At 39.9% G+C, this 21,797-nt stretch overlaps 1 protein-coding gene across 1 annotated transcript in view; it reads right to left on the minus strand.

Moving 5' to 3' along the window:
• Window positions 1-7,403: 7,403 nt before the first annotated feature.
• The window catches only part of EDAR (ectodysplasin A receptor), a 62,975-nt gene continuing 48,581 nt past the window's right edge, over window positions 7,404-21,797 (minus strand). Inside the window, exons 6-12 of the mRNA XM_069770182.1 lie at window positions 17,091-17,177; window positions 15,807-15,935; window positions 15,644-15,718; window positions 15,269-15,341; window positions 14,383-14,542; window positions 11,369-11,429; window positions 7,404-9,955 (exon numbers count right to left, since the gene is read on the minus strand). Of these exons, the coding sequence (XP_069626283.1) occupies window positions 9,636-9,955; window positions 11,369-11,429; window positions 14,383-14,542; window positions 15,269-15,341; window positions 15,644-15,718; window positions 15,807-15,935; window positions 17,091-17,177 (905 nt within the window). The 3' untranslated portion in view covers window positions 7,404-9,635. The remainder of the gene's footprint in view (window positions 9,956-11,368; window positions 11,430-14,382; window positions 14,543-15,268; window positions 15,342-15,643; window positions 15,719-15,806; window positions 15,936-17,090; window positions 17,178-21,797) is intronic.

Below are 21,797 nucleotides of genomic sequence, written 5' to 3' on the forward strand. Positions count from 1 at the left end.
CGTGTTGTGGCCTTGTTCAAACACGCCCATCCTGTTACCGTTCCCTTGAGTGACCTTGGCAGTCTCTGTGGGGAAGGGGAACAGAGGAACTTGGTTGCATTCCCTGCTGTCTTTTGTGGATTTGGTTTGGTTTGGGAAGGATAGTTTTCTGTCAAGTTGGCCGTGCTTTGGGCATCTCTTTATATAGTTTTTCCTTCTCAGATGAAACCTAGAATTTCCTGGGGTTTTTCTGCTTTTGTAGCATTTGGGTACTGTAATATAAGTATGAATTTCTACTACTTTATCCTTCTTTCAAAAGACTGTTTACAACAAGACATTTGAAAAAGTTAGCTGTAACTTTAGCTATTTCCCACAGTTACTGATTCCCTAAGGAAACATGGTTTATGTGATCACTGTCTATCTGCATTCCTGAAAAGGGTTATGCTGTTTTGAATATGCCAGCCACCTCTGGCCAGATTTGGCAGCAGGCAAGAGAATATTAATTTTCAACCTTTTTTGAGAGAGAATTTGAGGAGAAAAGAGAGACCTTATGAATACTTGCACTTAAAAGAAAGTCGGGGGCTCTTCACACTTTCTGGGAGCAACCAGCTGATCAGTCAGAACGTGTAGCTTCAAACTAGCTGTAGTCTGCCATGTCTTGCTTGCATGTAGGTCTCCAGAAGCTATCAGCTAAAAGGAAGTTTCTGGTAGTCACAACCTGTCACTTTAAAGGAACATAAAGAATTGACCCACAATTTTATGTTGCTGGTTTTTGGAACAGCTGTGAGAGTCCTTATTGGGGAAAGTCAACAAGAATATTGCAACTGCTCATTTCATCCCAGAAAAGGCTATGAAACTTGAAGAGAAATAATTTTTTTTTTTTTTTTTTTAAAACCATCTATTGTCAAATTGTAATCGCCCTTGCTGTTTATCAAATGCTCCCTATTGATAAATGGGCAGGACAATGTTTCAGACCTGATCTACAAAGTCTAGATTTCACAAATCTGTAAGAAAGATCATTCCCTGGACAGGGAACAGTTGTATTTGCAGACGCTTGGCAGATCTAAATAAAGTAGGCTAACATTACCCAGCCTGCACAGTTGTGCTCTGTTTCTTCATATTGCTGACTTTCACCAGCTGATAAAAGGTCTGTATCTTAAAGTGGGTTTTCACAGTTATCTTCCAGTTCTCCTGACCATGACTGGCTTGCATCTTTTCTAATGTTATTAAAATGAATTTAATATATTATGGGGAAAAATTTCTTGTAGCAGATAAATTAACCTGGAAGGTGAAAGTACGCTGAAGGCAACATATTTTTGAAGAACTTCTATTCACAATCAGCATCAATGTTTAAAATATATGATTTAACTTACCAGACCAGATTTAAAAGGAGCTGTAAGTAGAGCTCATAATTCAGAGCTATGACACTGGATCTTTTAATTATATACTGAATTTTTCACCTAAAACTTTAATGGCTTCAGGGACTGATGGTCTGATAGAAAGCATTTATCTTCAGGATAACATATTTAAATGTAGTCCAGAAAGTCTGAAAATTTGATCTATGAAACAATTTGGTAATCTTCCACTTTCCAAATGGTTAGAGGAACTGCAGTGGCAAAGCAGTGACCCCTTGTGTGCCTCTTAATGATCTAATGCTCACATGTTTTTAAAACTTACAAAAATTAGTATTGCTGTGCAGTGTTGTGATCCTGCCTTTGACATCCCCCTGAGAAATGCTGTGATGGGCAAAGGCATCTTTATGTGTTGTACTGACTCTTGTAGTGTGCTGTGTCAAAACCACCACTATCCATCATCAAAAATAGATGTATTTTGGGCTGATGAAGACCTTTAATGCTGTCTTCTGACCACGGTTAGGAATGTTCCTGTTTATTAGACTTTTGTTTTTCACCTAATTTTGAAAGCAAGTGTCCTGTATATTTATGACTACCTGATCACTACTAGAAGAGATAACTTTGAACAAAACCACATACTGTTTACCTGCTTGTAGCTACTTTTTTCAAGTGAATGGTCCTGAGTCGAAATTTAACAAGACATAACTCACAAGGCATTCTGATCTCTGAAGTCACACAGAGAATTACCTGAGAAAAAGAGATCTGAGAAGCCATATATATAATTTCAAAAACAATTCTCTCTGTGCCCATTACTCAAGGATATTTAGACTGGTCCCAAGGAATATTTCCCTGAATGTACCACCAATCAGTGCAACTGAATGGTAAGTAACTGCCCTGGTAGATGTACACAAGCTAGGTCTGCAAACTCAGTGGCCAGGATACTGCTAACAACAGTAGCCATGAAAGCTCAGCATAGGATAACTTTCCTATTAATAAGTTTAATTTCAGGTCATCCTCAGCTTCATAAAATGGCATCCTTGGTGCAGTTGGTTATGGAGAAAAGAAATAAAAATCTATCCAGTTTACAGGAAAAAAAAGTATCATGTGGTCGAGTTTCAAACAGGAGCATAATATTCCACCCACACACCAGCTTTTTGGAAAAGCAGTATGCCTTTGAAGAAGGTCGGTGATAACTGGTGTTGCCAGACTGGTTTTGTCCTTCAGAAGAAATAGTATTCCGGTATGTGGATTCAAGAGCTATTTATGTAAGAAATGCAAATAAACAGAATTTCTCTGTTCCACAGTCCTTCCCACAGTGTAGCAGTTTGATGTACTCCTGCTTTGTCCTCTTCCACATTCAAGTGTGACTATGATTTTTTTTTTTTTAACACCAGCCTTGCACACCAAGGCCAAATTCCAGAAACAGACGCCTAACTCTGCTTTCTTCCTGTCTCAGCTATCTTTCTACTAATCTGTCTTCAGTGTTACTTCCTCCTGATTTTTCTTTTACTTCTGTGTGGTGGATTAAATTGGAAAATCATTGTGTATTCCTGAGTTGCCTTGCAATACTAACTTGAATCCTATTACAGACTTGTTTTTAAAGCAGCCTCAACTATAAAAAAATGAATTATCTTTTTTTTTTTTCTAAAGGTGATAGACAAATGAGATGCCTGTGTGCGACCTGTATAACAGCTAATCACTGACGTCTTCTGCAGCAGAGTGTGCAAAGGCTTCTTATCATTCTTCCATAAGTATTCAGATGGTCTGGTTTCACAGAACACTGGCAAAAGGGAATCAACATTTTTCTGTCCTTGAAGAGTGGCTGATAGTGATAAATTAATGCCTGAGGTAACAGGTGCTATGCAGTATAAATCATATCACAATAAATAATCAAAAGAGCTTATTTGGATGTGAGGGAAATAGAATATATATGCAATATTATGTGCCTAGAACTAGATATAGACCAAGGCAGTGCATTCATACCCTGTTTATATGAATATATTTACAGGAATATGCATTAGGAAGCCTATGCAATACATAATAAGGGCACGAGCTCTCTTTGCTTTTCATTATCACAGAGGGCTATAGAGGTTGCTTGCAGAAGAATGACTTCTGCATACAGGAGTCATTGTTTTACCTCTGGGTCATGAGTTTCACCTGCAGCAGTAAGGTTTTTTCTCTTAAATACACCCTCCTTATAACAAAGCAGGACTTCTAAACTGTATGAGGCTTTGAGTTCAGTAGGGAGAAATTGAACTGGCATGCCTTTTCAGCTCATCCTCCAACCCATACCGCTGGGCATTTACGCACATTATCTTTTTGTTCATGGATAATGGATTGATGATCCCAAATTCTAGAAAGTGGAGGCAGTCAGCTGTTGTTGCTTTATGCTGCAAAGCAGAGACCCATCCTTTTCAGCCCACCTTACCTCTGTTGTTTCTTTTTATTAATGTCATCAGACCAGGACCATCAGGTATTAAAGACTATGTAGAGGGCAGTTCCTGACTGCAACCTAAGATCAGAGAGAATCTGCAAAGTCCGGCAAGTTTCTCTAAAGAAAACTGGGATGATTCTGGTCAGGCTAAGAAGATGGGATTATGTGGGAAAGGTCTTGCAATGTAGTAAGTATTAATCTTGCCTGGAGGAACTTGCCACAAAGTCACCCAAAAGGCTAGTGATGGAGTTGGGACTAGGTTTATCTGTAGACACAGAGTTAAGTGCTTTCTCTAGCAGGGCCTGCTGGTACAAAAAAAAAAAGAAAAAAGCCCTAATGCTATTTTTACAGTGTCCATGACATGGGCTGTAGAAGTCCTTGGGACAAAACCTTGAGTTGACCAGAGCTTTGTATGAAGCTCTTAAGTTTTTTATTTTAAGTAAGCATTTCCAAGGACTTAAAGGCTTTTTTCAACTTGAAAGCTGTATTTTACCAGAGTATAAAGAGGAACAATTAGCTCTTAAGAGAAAAAAAAAAAGAAAAGAAAAATGCACATCAGAAAGGAAATAACGGGTCTTGTCGATAATTTTCTCCCTGACCCACTCATTTCCTTATGGGTTGGGTCTTAATTTTAAGTCCAAGTCTACTAACTTTCTGTTTGCAGCGAATTCTGTGTCTCCCATCTAACTCCCAGAAACATTCATCTTTACATTACAACTATTTGAGGCCTTGTCCTGTACCTGCCTGCCCCTGCCCTTACCAGTGGTCTCCCATTCCCTGCTGCGCTGCAGTCTCTCTCACTTTGCCTCCCAGCCTTTCCCACGTTGCCTTCTTGAAGCCCCTCTTGCTGCTGGCATGCCTATTTGCTCTGAAGGAAGGCACAATTTTTTCCTCTGCCCAGAGGAAAAGCCTGAGACAGTTTGTGGCAATTAGGACAAGGTACAACAGTAGCCTTTCCACTCTGCTGTGAAAAGGCAGCCTTTTAAAGGAATATAATAGTGTACTGTAACTGTGATTTTTTTTTTCTTATCTTCTTTTATCGCTAGGACACACTTAGACTGTGTGGCATTTGCTGTGATGAATAAGACAACAAACTTCCAGGGATGATCAAAGTGGATCTGTAGCTGTGTAAAGACATTTCATGGGTTAGTCAAGTAAAAATCACTGTACCTGAGTACATACGCTTAATGTGAGTAAACATTTTGGGGTCAGGAAGGCCAAGGCACGGCTGGAGCTGAACTTGGCAAGAGATGCAAAAAAAAAAAAATAAGAAGGGCTTCTACAGGTATGTCAGCCAGAAAAGGAAGGTCAAAGAAAGCATACTCCCCCGATGAACATGACTGGCAAACCGGTAAGAATGGACGAGCAGAAGGCTGAGGTACTCAACAACTTTTTGCCTCAGTCTTCACTGGCAACCTCTCTTTCCCACACCTCTCAAGTGAATGGACCGCAAGATGGGGACTGGGGGAGCAAAATCCCTCCCACTGTAAGAGAAGATCAGGTTCATGACCACCTGAGGAACCTGAACATACACAAGTCTGTGGGACCTGACAAGTTAAGTCCTGAGGGAGTTGGCTAATGTAGCTGCCAAGCCACTCTCAATGATATTTGAAAAGTCATGGCAGTCAGGTGAAGTCCCTGGTGACTGGAAAAAGGGAAACATTGCACCCATTTTTAAAAAGGGTAGAAAGGAGGACCCCAGGAACTACTGACCTGTCAGCCTCACCTCTGTGCCTGGGAAGATCATGGAACAGATCCTCCTAGAAACTATGCTAAGGCACTTGGAGGACAGAGAGGTGATTCGAGGCAGCCAGCGTGGCTTCACCAAGGGCAAGTCCTGCCTGACCAACCTACTGGCCTTCTATGATGGAGTGACTACATCAGTGGACAAGGAAGGAGCTATGGATGGTGTCTGTCCGGACTTCTGTAAGGCCTTTGACACAGTCCCCCACAACATCCTTCTCCCTAAATTAGAGGGATATGGATTTGCTGGATGGACTGTTTGGTGGATGAGGAATTGGTTGGATGGTTGCATCCAGAGGGTAGTGGTCAATGGCTCAATGTCCAGATGGAGATCAGTGACAAGTGGTGTCCCTCAGGGGTCCATATTGGGACCAGTACTGTTTAATATCTTCATCAATGACATAGTGGGATCAAGTGCACCCTCAGCAAGTTTGCAGATGATATCAAGCTGAGTGGTGCGGTTGACACACCTGAGGGAGGGGATGCCATCTGGAGGGACCTGGACAAGCTCGAGAAGTGGGCCCATGTGAACCTCATGAGGTTCAGCAAGGCCAAGTGCAAGGTCCTGCACATGGGTCGGGGCAACCTCCAGTATCAATACAGCCCGGCGGAGAAGGACTTGGTTGTACCGGTGGATGAAAAGCTGGACATGAGCTGGCAATGTGCACTCACAACCCAGAAAGCCAATTGCATCCTGGGCTGCATCGCAAGCAGCGTGGCCAGAAGGTCGAGGGAGGGGATTCTGCCCCTCTACTCTGCTCTGCTCTGGTGAGACCCCACCTGCAGTTCTGCATCCAGCTCTGGGATCCTCAGCACCATTGGTTTGGTTTTTGTTTCTGTGTTTTGTTTCATTAGTTTGCACAATGGAAGGACATGGGTATTTTACGCAGATCTGAGTTCGTGCTTTGTCAAGTTAAACCTAAGAAGCCAAAGTTTCTCCTTTGGGTGGCTGTGCATAAGCCTATTAAAGCAGAGAATGCTCAAGCCTCTCAGACAGCAACGTGTTTAGATGCAGCAATGCCTGTTGGGATCGTACTTCACACCATGTTAACTCCTGCACATATAGTGCAGGCAGTAAAAAGACAGTAAAGTGAAACTCAGAACATCAGTTCCTCCCAACCATCTGGCAAACTCAAAGTTTTTGTTGCAGTTGCTGGAGCCTTTATCTCCTTTAATGGTTGGTGGAAAAAGAATGTATTCATCATGCTGAAACCAACAAATTAATCTGAATAAACAAAATCCCAACCTGTTTTTAAAGTAGGACGGTGTGTTTTTCCATTTAGAAAATGTTTGATCTGTGTGAAATAATACTCTGAAAATCTTAACTTAGTCACCAGGGTCTGAGGGAAATGCAAGTTGGTGCTGTTTTTTGTAGAAGCTAGCGGTTCTGCTGGCAGTCTCAGCAGTGCAGCCTAAGACTGGATGAACATAATTATCCTGTCATGCAGTGAAAGCTTCCAGTTAAGATCTCTGATAATGTGGTGTAGTACTGCTAATTTAGGAACACAAAATGAAAACATGTTAATGAGAGAGTATTGCTACTGTGAGATTGCTCACCAGTCTCACAGTCTGTACCAGCTCTCAGTACGTATATAATAACTTACAGTTTCTCCAAGGAATTGCTAGGAGTTTGGCATTTTCATAGTACCTACAAGGTGAAATATTGAACAAAAACTATACTGACGAAGAATGGTTGCTGCTTCAGAAGTTTCCAAAGTGTGATGCAGAGAAGCAGTATCCTACGGCAATGCAAAGATTCCTTCATGTATATTACTTAGACACTCCCATACCACAGGAATGTGCCTGCTAGCCCATGGCTAACTCATTTAATTACAGATTTATAAGGCAATATATGATTTAATCAAAGAAATGGCTAATACAACTGTGTTTGACCTCTTTCTTTTATTAGCATATTTTATGTTCATACTTTACAATATAATAAGTTATATATACAGCATTAAACAAAATTATTAGAAAGTAAGATTTGGCAAGATCTACAGGAAATTTTTTCATTCCTGTACATCTTTTGTGTAACAATAAAAATACTGTATACTAAATAAAATAATGTTAAATAGTCTGTGTTCACATTGGCACCATCGATTTCAAGACCCTAACTTTTCATGGCCCAATAAACATAAAAAAAAGGATTCCTGTATGTTCTTTTAAACAAAGAAATGATGTGTACTATTAAATGACACATGAAATACAGGAGGCAGTCCACTGAATAACACTGTAGTTACACACTGGCACAAGAAAAATAGAATCTTCACGTTCTCTTTTTTTTTTCTTTCCCTTTCTTATTCTAGTAGCAATGGTACTAAACTGCAAATTCAGGGCCTTGAAAATCTTGTTGAAGATTGCTGAGTTGTCAGCAGATCTAGAAATCTTATTGAAGCCTGTTGAAATCTGTATGAATTTGTCATTGATTTCAAGAAAACAAGAATTTCACCCCTAAATTAAACATCAATTAGCTAGTTAAATGTTCAAATAAATGCAGCTTGCTGCTTTGTTAAAAGTCAAAATTCTCATCAAATTTGGCATATGCAAATTAAGGAAGAGTGTGTTATGACACGAAAGAAATGGTGGAAGAAGACTAATGAGAGGGATAGGTTTTATGTTGCAGTATGTACTTCCTCTGCTCTACAAATGAAGTGCTGAAAAGATACTAAATATAGATGTTAAAGGGTGATACTAAATGTTCCACGCAATTATGATAGTATCATAGATAAGATCTAGTTACTAAGTGATGGAATACTGGTTGTTAACTTCAGGGTAATAGTTAATATTTTTATAGCATTTTGTTCAGTCATGCATTTTGGAATTTAAAAAGTATTGCTTTGTAACTGACACGTCTCTTAATTTAGTGGTTGCACTTGTTGAAATCCGTCATCACTCATTTTAGCTATAAATTAAGCAAATAGGTTTGATAACAGCTACTGATTTGTGGTCTGAACAAGTTTTAGAGAACTTTTAACCATGAAATTCAGAGATTAGTTAAAAGGAAAAAAAATAAGGTCCATTTTTGTTGTACACAAACTCACAATAATGCTTCACCTTCCAGAGGAGCTGGTTTTCAGCTGTGGATTCTCTGCCCACGGTCTACGTTTACAAGAGTATAGCATTTAAAGAACACTTTTTCCTCTGCATGTCAAGGGTCCCTAAAGAAATCTACTCCTTTTGCTCTTAGTGTCAAATGTGCACCACTGTTGTCCAAAATTCCTCTGCTTGGAATATAATTTGGTATATAGATGTCACTACTGGAAAAAATGCTTTTTTCATGGTAGTGGACAAGCTGTTTTCGTTGCTTCTTTTTTTGTAATGGCAAAGAAGAGAAGAACTTGTTGCTCTCAACTTACAAGGAGTGACCGCCAGCTTTTACTGCCCACTTGCTAACCAGCTTGTCCTCAGCACATCAGCAGTTTGAATTTACAATTTCTGAAATGTCAGTATGGACCAAGAGTGCATTTACGTGCATTATGTACAGCATTTTGAAGCACTTCGATCTGCAGATTATGTTGACTCTTTTTTCATGTAGTATAGTTAGTTATCTGAGGACTGTGTATATACACCTATGCACATACTTCTAGATTCAACAAACCCATAGTAAGTATAGAAAATGAAACTGGTTACATATTAAATGTGTTAGAGCCCATAGAAATGTACGTGCCTAATGTGTATTTATTGATATTGTAAGGTGTGGTACTGCTTTTGACTGTAACTATTAAACCATTGAATGAAGCCCTAAAAGGCAGGAATATTTTCAGAGAGCAATTCAATGGCTTTCTTGAAGGCCAGGCAGGAAGGGTATCAGCAGGGTTATCTGCACTTATACACAGACCGCAAAATGGATGTTTGTGTTTCCACTTATTATCAGTAACTGTTTAACATGATCATTTTGTTTAATGACATGTTTCATACCAAGCTTCGTGGCAGATTTCTGCGCTTGTTTTGGTAGATGTGTAACTTCACTTTATTTAGAAGTCAAAGAGAAGATCTTCCCGTTGGTTATCGGGAACGATTATGTAGAAGAAACATCAACGGTCTTTTGTCCAAAGTCTTTGATGTGGTGCTTGCTGGAATCATGGTTCTTGCGGGTGACGTGGAAGCGCAGCTCCCCGGCAGGCATGTCAGGATGTCCCTGCTGGTTCAGGAGCAGGCATTGCTTGTGCCCACTCCAGAATATCCGCACACAAGGATTCGACGGCATCCAACCGCTCGATTTGCACCAGTTTGGTTAGCAGTTCTGGGATGCTGTATCCTGCTGTGCTGATGCGATCAAAGAGCTGCATGCCATCCGTCATACCACCTATCTCATCCCTCTTCAGTCCAAAGCTCTCGGCAAGGTGACGCCACGTTTTCACTATGGCTTTTTCTGTGTTGTAGGTCGAACTGAGCATTCGGCTGGTCTTCTCCAGGCAATCAAATGGCAGCTCTGTAGGGCTCAGACCTGCAAAGTGAGGTGTTTATTTGTCAGAGGGCTCTCTGCACAAGCCTGGACTATTCAAGACATTTATTCAAGTACAACAGTATATACCGTTAGCAGTAACTACAGCTAAAATCTCTAAGTGATAGTCCATGATAGGTATCTCTACCTCCAAAGTTATTACTGTGTATTACCAAATTAATTCTTCCTAGTGACAGTAGGGTACAATAATTACGGTAAAAATTTGTCTGGGAAAGAAGTACTAGATGGGTTGTATGAATTCCCATGGCACTGCCCCTTCCTTCAACAATTTACTAGCTGTTAGAACAAGTTTATTGCAACCATGTCCCTAGCGAGCAGCTCCATTAATACACCGCTGCACGTCAGGCACAGTGTTTGAGCTCGAGAGACAGCTTTGACCCTTCCCTGAGTTTGTCACCAGCAGCTGCTGTAACATCTCTGTAATTGAAAGTTGCCCTTGTAGGAATGTGAGGAGTGAGGTGAAGCAATGATGCCAGATGCTTGCAAGCATAAAAGTCCCTGCAAGTGCTCGGTTGTCATTACTATCACTGAATCTTTAGAGAGGGTTTAACATTCATCCTGTAGGGAAAAAGCTATTTTTTCCTGGACGTTTTTTCTATGTATTCATGGTCACAGAATAGAGGAGAGAATCAGCTACAGCATTTTTCCAAAACCAGTCTTTTGCTTCTATAGTTTCCCTGCTTCATACTCAACAGCAGTAATTTGGTGGGAGATAGAGCTCCCTGAACCACGGGAAACTCGTACGCACACGTGTACACAAAGTGTCTGTGTGTGGGGAAGTAAACGCAGGCACGTCTCCTGTTCTGCAGGGAAATTAATTCGTGTCTCTTCTGCCAAAACAGTGCAGGTAGTCAAGTGCTAAGAGGGTTAAAACACTTAAAACTTGGAAACACCGCTTTTTGTTGCGGGAGGTGGGACAGCATTTAGAGAAGCAGAGTAGGTCAAGACTTGAGTCTTACCCTCAATCCCGACCCTCTCCAAATCACGCTTCCCTATTTGGAACTAGGTTGTCTCTGTTACCCAAGGGACTAAACAAATAAATCAAACGGGTTTCCTCTAGATGGGGAATGTGAGAGTGCTCCTCCGCAACTGGGTCTGTGTGTCCGTCCCGACAAAACCTGACACTACCTTTCTTGTTCTCCGTAGGGAGGAAGCCCACGCACATGCCTGGAGAGAAGCTGTGGCACGCTCCAGCCCAAGCCCAACCTGGACGGCTCTGGGGTCAGGGCACCGCGGGCCTTCCTGGCAAGTGAGTACAAATCTGCCTACAGAGTGTCTTTTCTAGATTGGGACTTTCTACTTTCCATAAGAAGGCAGAGGCCTTTCTTATTTTATAGCAAACGCTTGCGAACTAATTTCATGCTGTTAGTATAGGCGCAAGTTTTGTACACTCACCTTCTGCAACGTCGCATACGTTGGCATACACGTCAAGTATCTTTTTCCTTCGACTTTGAATCTAAATGAGAAGAGTTTTTTTTCATTAATTTTTCAGTCACGGGAGTAAATAATTAGCAGACAGCAGTTGAAAACCTGTGGGAGATACTCATTCCATGGCACTAGGGGTTATCTCATAATGTCCTCAAGGGTCCCTTTTGAAGACTCAAAGAAAAGGACACAGCAATTATTCTGTGAAGCATAAACCTATTTCTGATTTCACTTTCCACTGCTAGAGATCTTTCCTTCCATCTTCTAGTCTTCTTTTAGATCAATTACTTTTCTGCTCCAAGTGTTTGTATATTTTATTTCTCTTTCAGACCGAAGCAAACTCCTGACAATGAGGACAAATCCAATACCACACATGCAGACAATTAATGCAGGGATGTCGAGGTAAACCAGGACAGGACTGGCCACAGGGAATTAAATTCAGACTGAAATTGCCTTCTTCCAGTAATCTCAGAGGACTGTAGAGGAGGGGATCTTCCTTTCTGTCCTTTGACGTAGAACTGCTTAGTGCATTACTAATTAACTGTATTTTTTTCCAGGATATATTGCCTGGTTGAATCTGAAACATTTTACAGAAAAAAAAAATCAGTGTAGCTTTGGACAGGGAAAATCTGAGGACCAGGGTGCTCCAGTCATTTTTGACAAGAAAGAAACTCGAACTGAAAACCTGACATTTTGCAAGGTGAAAATGGACATTTTGATATAGCTTCATTTAGCAAAAATATTGTCAAGATTTGGCTTTGGATTCAACAGGGAGTGAAAACAAATGTCAAAATGTCATGAGTTCTCAGGGACTGGAATTGTCATCGCTCTGCCAGCTCTCATTAGGTCTGAGCTTTCTGAAAAGCTGTCTTTTTGATAGGACTCTAGCATTAGCTCCACAAATTTGCCACTTTTCACTGCAAACCAGAAAAAACCCCTCTGCTTTCAGTATTTTTTTTGTGGAAAGATTTTCCTCATTTTATTTGGGCTCTAAAGGGCAAGGCACATCAATGACTTGGATTAATAGACTTGCAGCTGGAGACCACAAAGTGGCTGCTCCACCTGAAGCCTGTCTCGCAGGCGCAGACGCTGGGCAAGTGTGTTGTATCGCAGGGCAATGCAATGCAGGCACTGATTGTTGTTCACATATTCTTGGTATAATTTACATGCGCTTAATCAGTTGTGTTGCTATTGTAGGCTTGGATTAGCTGTTTTAGAACCTTGTAAACATGAAATTTTCTTTGAATGGGATTTATTAAAACTCCTCCTAACCAAACTATTGGATGCTTATTTTCATTCTCCTCTCATTTCTAGGGCAAGGAGGAGGTTAAATACTTCCATGCCTATGAAGAATTATGCAGGATGCTCTTTTTACCAGAGCCAGAAGATGGGGAATTTGTAAAGCTTATGCTGAAAGCGAGCAGGTAAAGTTGAGCCTGGTGATCCTCTGTGTGGTAGCTCATTGCATAATGGTTTTTGTTTTAACTAGGAAGGAGCAGACCTGGTTAAGAGCAAGCCTCTAACTTTCTTTACCCTTGGCCAATAGCTACTTAATACTCTTTCCTGTACTAGAAATGTTACTTAATCTCCAGCATGAAGCAAATTATTGCTTTTCTAACTTCTGGCAACTGGCTTAATTGTGAAATCTTAGGTGTGGAGTAGAGGATCTTAGTGGAATCTGCACTTTGATTGAAAAGTTTGTCTTCATCCTTATCAGCAGGCTTCAGTCCATGAGAAGTGTGTTAGACCAGAAGGTCTGGAAGGAATAGTTCATGCTTCAGGTCTGCTTACGAGGTATCTATCTAAATCACACTAGAGACTGTATCTATTATACACATGTTTTAGAAGGTAAGCCACTTCTTATTAAATGTTCTGATTCCACGCCTACCTAACTTGTATTATCCAATTTCAAGCCAGTGCATACAGAAGTATGATAAAGTTGGATATTTAGAGAGACCTCAGAAAACTGAATTTTAAAATGTGAGCATTGGAGTAGTAAGTTATTTTCAGATGGTCATCTACAACGACAAAAACATTTCTTTTGTGTTGAGACTTTGTGTGTCTGGTCTCAACTGAAAAATGAACTATTTTAGAAAGTTTGAGCTGAACCATCCCAACAATTTAAAACATGCAAACATGAAAAGGTGCATTTTCGAACCTTTTTATTCTTAAAAGATATCTGATGTTTGATATTAATGATGCAATTTTGTCCTAGCTATTGCCATTTTAAAATTATTTTTGAAGTACTAAAAACATAAAAAATATCTGAGAAGACACCTTCTTTTTAAGGATAGTTTCACATTAATATAAATTAAAAAGTTGTGTGGGTGAGGTGTGGTCTTAAAATACTCCAAGTGAGATAAAACGCCCTGAGCAGTAAACACTCAGCAGGAAGAAGTGAAGGCCTTCCCCAGCAAAACAAAGAGTGGATTTAGTGTCCTTCAGAGCACAGGAGTGGCCTTCAAAGCACGTGTGTGTTTTTCAGAATTATACACCAAAACCAAGCACAACACCGGATATTATTGAAAAGTCTGTGCCGTGGAAATATTGATGCTACTGGGTCAAGGTACTCAGATGCTATGCTGTTGTATGAATCCAGCTATGCTGCTACATTATTCTTCTGTCTTCGATTTTCTATGGTAAATGTAGCATTGGGGTTAGTTATATTAGCATTAGCTATATTGGGGGTTTGCTGTTACTTGTTTTTTCTTTCTTTAGACTATAGAATATAATACTCAAAAAAGCAAAGTTATTACTCTTGTAGAAAGTTTGTTTTTTCAGCCCTGAACAGTATATATGTACATATATGTCACTATGCAAAGGAGATTCTATAAAGAATTTGGCTGGAGAAGCTCTTGTAAATTAGTCTGGTGTGCACTATAATGCATTTTGGGAGGTGATAGTTTGTATATTGTTTTCTTAAAAAAAAATTAAAAAAAACACAGAAAAATGCTCTCAATTTTTAAATCTCAAAATAGCCTTACCCCAGTTGATTTATTGCTTGTAGAAGATTTATCTCTGGCCAAATGCACTAAAGATAACAAGCATCTCTCTGGAGTCCCTTGCTTGTCAACTGCAGCTTCTTCATCACTATCCATACTACGGCTTAAAAGTCGTTCATTCTCAGAAGATGCATCATTTTCACTGTAAAATGAAGGATACAGTTATCTTAGTGAAGCCTCTCATGGGTTGACTCCAATCATCTTTTTGCTATCTGAGAGCAATGGAATAAAAGTGTCTTTCATTTTTTAAATGCCTTTCCTCCAAAATCCTGTGAATAGGAACCTGCCCCGGGGATATGTACAATGCCCACCAAGTTACACAGTCACCTATAGCTTGCAAGATTCCTTTTATAGAGGGATTTTCCAACTGAGGACAGTGTTTAGCCCACCTTAATCGTGTGACCCAGCCAGGTTTGGCTGCCAGGCAGACACAAGGTGAGGAAAACTATCACACCGTGCCACCCAGATGACACTACGGACAAGCAGTTTCCTGAAGGCTTGGAGCAACTGTTTTTACTCCTCCTGCCTAAAAGTGAAGCAGAACTTTACTAAGGACATGTATGCAAGAGCAGCACTCAGGTCCCAAAAATGGACCTCTCAAAAGAGGAGATGGAGCCCCAAGAGCTGATGAACTGGTCACGGAGGGAGTGGTGAGGATCCAGGTTTCTCTTTGGTAACGTTTGCCATCCTCTCTTAGAAACTGGAGGGGGAAAAGCCTACTGAGGCGTCCAGTCTTTTCCCTCCTGCAGCAAACTACCAGCATAACCATCTAATTTGTTCTTCCTGTACTCCTCTGCACCAGGATGAATGATGACGATGTCCCTCCCCCGCTTCAGTCAAACTGGAAGTATGTTTATCTTTTACCCACCTTTTAACAGCCTTAGCGGGAGTTGCTGTAAGTTTTTCAAACTCTTCTTTCTCAGAGAATATCACAACATTATCTGTAGATCAACAATTAGAGAAATTTAAATTGGCAATGAGTTCCCAAAGCAGTGTTTTGTCTCAGGAGCTGGTTCTGCTGGCAACCTTACTGCAAACATAAATCTCTCTGCTACCTTTTAATTTCTATCAGAGGATTAAGTGACATTCTGGAAACACAAAAACTATTATATGCAATTCTTTACTAAACTGAGGTGGATTTTATACAATTCCAAGGAGAAATTGTAATTAACAGAAATGCATTAAGAGTATTTAAGCCTAATGTTGTCTTGGACAGAAAAAGCAAAATTAAAGCAACTTATACCTTGCACTTCTTTCTTCTCTTCTTGTGTGTTAGCCTGAGCTTCAACATTTTTTACTGAGTGGCTCTTGCAACAGGCTAGAATATAAAAATATAACACTAATTATTCTCAGAAGCTATCTAAAAATAGCATTTGCAGCTAAAATTTCATGTGCTGAACAATTACCTTGAGCAGAAGGTTTTGTTTTCACAATGTAAAACATGATGATGAGGACAATGGCAATAGCCATTATGAAGATGGTAGACATTGCTATTATAAGAGCTGTAGCCAGATGTCCTTGTCCTGAAAGATCTGCTGGAATAAATTAAAAAATATTTTCATAAAGGAGCAACTCTTAGGATCAGAGAATAGTTAACTGTTTGCGGTCTGCTCTACCTTACATTTTGCATACTCATTTAGTTGATCTGAGTCTTGGTTCCTTGTTAAGCATTGAAAAACTTAGTGTTACATCTCAAAGGCAAACTAATTAACAGTTTTTCAAAATAGTGACATTTATGCTGCACTAACCAGTTAACAGTATTCATTAAAAACATTTAATGGCATGATCGATCAGTTACAAAGATGTAGGAAGTTATATTATCTGCTAATATTATAGGAAGCTATATGTAAGCAAGAGTAGCAGCTTTCCTAACACTGTATTCTGGGAAACAGCATTGAAAAGGAAAAAAAAAAAAGCCAAACAAACAGGATGAGAGCTAAAATGACTGTTGACAACTATGGCTGCCTCCAAAGCTTTGCAGTAAAAAGAAGAACACAATGCATATGTAGAAGAATTGATGTTTTTCTAACAGAGACTTAAAACACAGCATGGCTAGAAGGTGAATTTAAAATAAAGTATGTGAAAAGGTATTCAGAAGCAGAATTTGGATGGAAAAGACTAGAACTGAAAAGCCACAAAAGGATGCAGAAAATGACAGATATGCTAAAATGCATGAAAACTTTAATTTTTCTGAAGATGTGATCCTCACAATCATGTTTCCAGACACTACCAGGAAGATCAGCATTGTCAGTATCTCATTAACTGCATCTTTCCTGTTGTGTCTTCTCAGGCTCACATGTTTTTAAAACCTAGTAATCATGCTGGAGAACTGTTTATGTTAGCTCAATAAGAAACTGGCCATATTTGTGCTTTTAAATTATTTTCACCAGTCTAAACTAAGCTTTGCTGAGGCATAGTGCCATTTCTGTATGGCTACAAATAATGAGCTAAATTTATTGCTAGCATTACTGAGTAGAGTTCAAATCCATTTTAAGTCCATCTGACTAAAACAGCGGTGTCGATTAACCAAGAAATAAAAATTCACTCTGAATTATTTTTAATAGCAGTTTTAGATATCTGGGAATAGTGGCAATGAAATTCACAATAGATATTTTCAGTTCGGTTGCACTTTGTTGATGCCATTTTCAAAACAAACAGCTGCTAAATTAAATCTGTGAATGCATTCTTACCTTTGTGAGCATGCTGGTAAGGCGAGAAAGTGCTTGTGCCAGAGGTGCTTGGGAAAATGGCTGAAATGCCAGAGGTAGCCCCTGCACCTGCAATACAAACAGAAATGCCATAAACTTCCACAGTTCCTTTGTCCAGTCAAAGGAATATCTTGGCCCAAGTAAAGAGAGCCTTTACTTAGCTTGATTGCATTTCCCATTCACTAGCAAAGAACCCATGAACTCCTTGCTTTTTGAAATGTCACTAATCCCAATATGCATTTCTGCACTAAAAATTGTGTTACAGGCTACATTTTGCATAGCATCTAGAGGGAGTGGAAGAGGTCAAAGCTCCTGAATGGTCATGAACTTAGAAGAAACCCAAGCATCTTCAGACACAGGCAGGGCCAACCATTACACATATATTCCCGTGTTACAGATCTGTCCTGGGTAGCAGAAAGTTTTCCAGGATCCAGCTGGTGACTCAAACTGTTTACAACCCCCACTCCATTATTTGTGACTGCTGGCCCCAAGTCCCAGCTGTTAGATTCATCAAATTAGTGCTTCTCACAAGCATCCTTCACTAGCAGGATCATCATGAAACTCTGATGGTATGCAAACCCCCATGGCCCCACAGGAAAACCTAGGAAAGGTGACAAATAGTATCGAATGCCTTTCTGTTCCATGGAACTGTACTACCATCAAAGGGAGTATTAGAATTTCCTGCAGTCTAGCTGGGCAGTACGTTTCTTATCATTCCTCCCGTCAGTCCAAAGCTATATTCTGGGGAGGGGGAAATCCACAAAAACAGACAGATGAAGAACTTAAAGGAATACTTCATGCTGGCAGAGGACTGAGATTGTGCAATAGGGCTTCCATGTCTAAATTCTGCAGTTAAGTTTAAAAGTTAATAATAATCTTTCAGATGGTGTCATACACCACGTTTTCAAAGCAGTAAGCCAAGTCATAAGTTAACGTATTTTGACAATACCAGACAATATTGCATATTATCGGGAATAAGGCTGTTGATGAGAATGCTTTCATACAAGATGGTGTTGGCATAGCATTCCAAAACAGAATAAAAACATTAGGGTTGGGAGAAAACATTCCTGTCATTCTCAAAGAGACTTTAATATCATTGGTAAGCAGGTAATGCAAACAGCTACAATCAACAGACACTGAAAAACATCTTCTGGCTTGGAAGGGGTATGAAATCCCTCCTGCTTTGTATTAGCTGTCTATGGAAAAAGTCCAGTGATAATTACATTCAGCAGACCTAAAGTGAAAAGTCTGTCCCATTCAGCTGGTAAGGTGCACACAGTTCCACAAGCTAGTTTGGCAACTAGAGTAGCTGAGAACTAATCATGCCATTCTTTTGACCTAGTAAATATTCCAAGAAATTAAACCCACCAGGTAAACTTGACAGGAAATTAAGCAGTCTGGAATGGTCTGAGAAATGTTCCATGGTAAGAACAAAGCAATATACATGTTCTTCAAATTAAGAGAAATGTTTTCTAAGAAGAAAAAAAAAAGTATTACCTAACATAAAACATGGCTGCATGTAGTGAATGAGAAATGTACACTTAAAGTGGCCACAAAGTATGAGTTGCAGATGTCTTCAAAAGAAATGTTCTTTAACAATGGTAAAACTCCTTTCAAACCTCATTTGTTGGAAGGAAATGGATGCATTTATTATATAATTGGGTTTTTTTTTTCAAACTGAATAAGTGTTTTCATAAAGTTTTAAATATACTAATTTGTTCATTCAGATGCTTTTCATGTTATGTAAATGACAGACAGATTACATAAGTCTTGCCTCTGGTCCCTTCTCTGTGACAAACTTCTTTCTAAGAATTAGTTATGAGCTCCAGAAACTGCAGTAGAGCAGTAGACCATCTAGGTATCAGTAGATGAAGATGTTGTCTGCATATAGTGGACATTAAAGACAGATAATTTGTTAAATTTTCAGCCATTCTTCACAAAGCTGAAGTGAATCATCCTTGGTCTCGACCTCTGTATTTACTCATCATGGCTGGACAACAGAGGAAATTTAGCAAATGGCCAACGCTGTAGCCCGATACTTTCCTTCATGTCCACAGCTACCAGGCTTTTGCCTATTCTTGCTTTCCCCCTGGCAAATCCAATTACAGCCAATTGTAATTCTGCGCAGTCCTTGCAAGCTGCAACAAGTCAACAATAGCTTTTCTTACGCCGCCTTTCAATTAACACAGGCAAGCCCTGCTGCTTTGTCTGCGTGGAGTTTATCTAACAAGCTTTGGCTCGTCTCCTCCATAAGCAAGTTTTATCAAACTCTCTCTCTTCTCCTTCATCTGAAATACGTAGTCATTGAGGTATTTCTGCCTAATCGATCCTTCAGTCGTTTGGTATTGTTAACCTCATGTTTTTCACCCGTCTGTGAAAGGACGCAGAGCCTTCCAAAGCGGGAAGTCACGCAGCAGCACACAGCACAGGAACGGTAAGGAAGAAGGTCATCCATCCTTCATTCAGCATCATCGTCACGCTTCACCCAGCTCCACCCCACATCAGGACACGGCGTGTTGCCCACGCTGTGTGTGCACACACACTCGCACGAGCCTCTCCCATGCACAAGAGTGAGCACCCTCAGCTCCAGAGCCTACAGGCAGAATTTTCTTTGCATGGGAATGGGGCCGCCTCGTTCGTTCTGTAGTGCCTGTCGTGGCAAAATCAAGGCTGGTGCTAGAACGTGATGGCCTTTTACATACGCCTAGGTGGGAGTTAGTCGTTATGCATGTTTTAAGCCTATTATCAAATTTAATAATTTGGCATATTCGTTATGAGCCAAGATTTTTCTTCAGATGTGGCTTAGAAGAAAGTGCCAATTCGTGCACCTGCGCTACCAGAGGAACCAAAAATGCCAGCTTCTGCAGAAGTTCAGCTCATACTGTTTTTGTGCGAGCAAAAAGAAACAGAACTCGTAGCTGCTGCTTTTCCCCAGTCCGGCACTACACCACGACTGCAATGTCAGTTGTTCTTGTGCACATCCAGTTTTGCATCCCCATCACATTATTAATTCTGGTTCCAATATAGATGACACTTACATAATCTATAAAGACTTGGATATAGCCAGGGCAGAGACATCCTAAGGTGCTACAGCAGAACATATGGAAACAACCCTATTTTAAGCACAAAAAAAAAGACTGATGGCTGTAATATAGCTGTGCAAAAGAGTGGTTTATATTCCTAGGCACCTGTAAGTAATATTGTAGGAATGTGATAAAGACATTAGGGAAGAAGTTTATCACTGAAGGTTGGTCAGCTTTTGCATTATAAATGTTTTTATTCAAGAATTGTAATTTAGTTTTAACTTTCTTGGAGTCTAAATACAGTTTCATTAAAAAAAAATACTGGTTAAAAGAACAACGGAATTTGTATTCACATTTGAATGTTTGGGGGTTTTTAGCTCAAAAGATAGCTTTAACTTAAATTGCCATGCAGCCAGCCTTTTGTGAACCAATGCTGGGCAATAAAATTTTTTGTTGTTGTTTCAGAGAACCTTTCTGCTTTATGTAGCAGGACCATTACAGTTGTTCACATATCTCGAGACAGACTTACAAGAAGAAGTGACAAACAAAACTACCAGATTTGTGAGAGGAGGGCGGCACTGAGAGGGGAGGTTTTACCAACATGCCCCCTTGCAAGTGCCTGTGAGTGAATAAAATCTGGTGCAGTAGGAGACCATATGTGCTCCTGACATATGTTGCTGTGGGTGTCAGCTTACTGGTCCATGCAAAGGACTGCTGCTCACAGCTAGCAACAGCTTTTTTTGAAGTTTATTTAATACTTAATAGCATATTATAAAAATACCCAAAGTGTCTATACAACAGACTATCAGAGTGATCTTGAAATAAGAAGTGTTTTAAAAATGTCTTTGTGTATATATGTATCTAGCACAGCTTGCTTTCTCCTGATGCTACCCTCTTCTCACAGCCATAGTCCATTTATGAATGGCAATGTATAGTTACTGCCAGCTGAGCTGCGAGTGCCATCACTGAGACTGTTTTACGGGAGCAAAGGAAGATAAACCACACAAATAAATAATTAGCAGCCTGGAATATGACACGAAAAATAAATTATATTGAGTTGAAATTCAATAAAGGTAGACAGTTTATGGCTGACAAAGTAATCGAAAACTGGATTATAACTAAACCTAGTCATAAATAAAGAGCTAGATATGTAGAAAGCAGAGGTCAGAATTTTCAAGTTAATGTAAACCTGTATTCAGGTACTTACATGAAAGGTCTTTCAAACTTAAGGAAACACCACTTCATATGGAAACCCTGTGCACTTGGATAGTCATGGAAGCTGAAGCAGCAAAGCCAAGCCACTCTCTAAGGTGTCTACATATGACTTCAGTAATCAAACATTAACCTGCTCTGAAAATATCACAAATCACTAATAACAGAGCATACCCTAGACAATGGAGGATTGCCTGACTGCTCTTTGCTGTCTTTTCTTTTCAGGGGACATACAGAATACTATAAGACAAGTTACTCTGATGTTTCCTGGAGCCACAGGTAGACACTTCAGTTAGTGTGAGTAGTTATTAAACCACGAAGAGAATGAAGTAAATTAATTCCTGAGATTGGACCTTCTAAAAATGGTGATAGCAAAGTTCCCCCAGACCTTTATCTTCAATCTGGCCATTCTTACTGTAAGTAACCACTACTGTTCAGACACATAAAAGGCAAT

This window comes from Haliaeetus albicilla, chromosome 25 (genome assembly GCF_947461875.1).
Source record: "Haliaeetus albicilla chromosome 25, bHalAlb1.1, whole genome shotgun sequence".
Lineage (NCBI taxonomy): Eukaryota > Metazoa > Chordata > Aves > Accipitriformes > Accipitridae > Haliaeetus > Haliaeetus albicilla.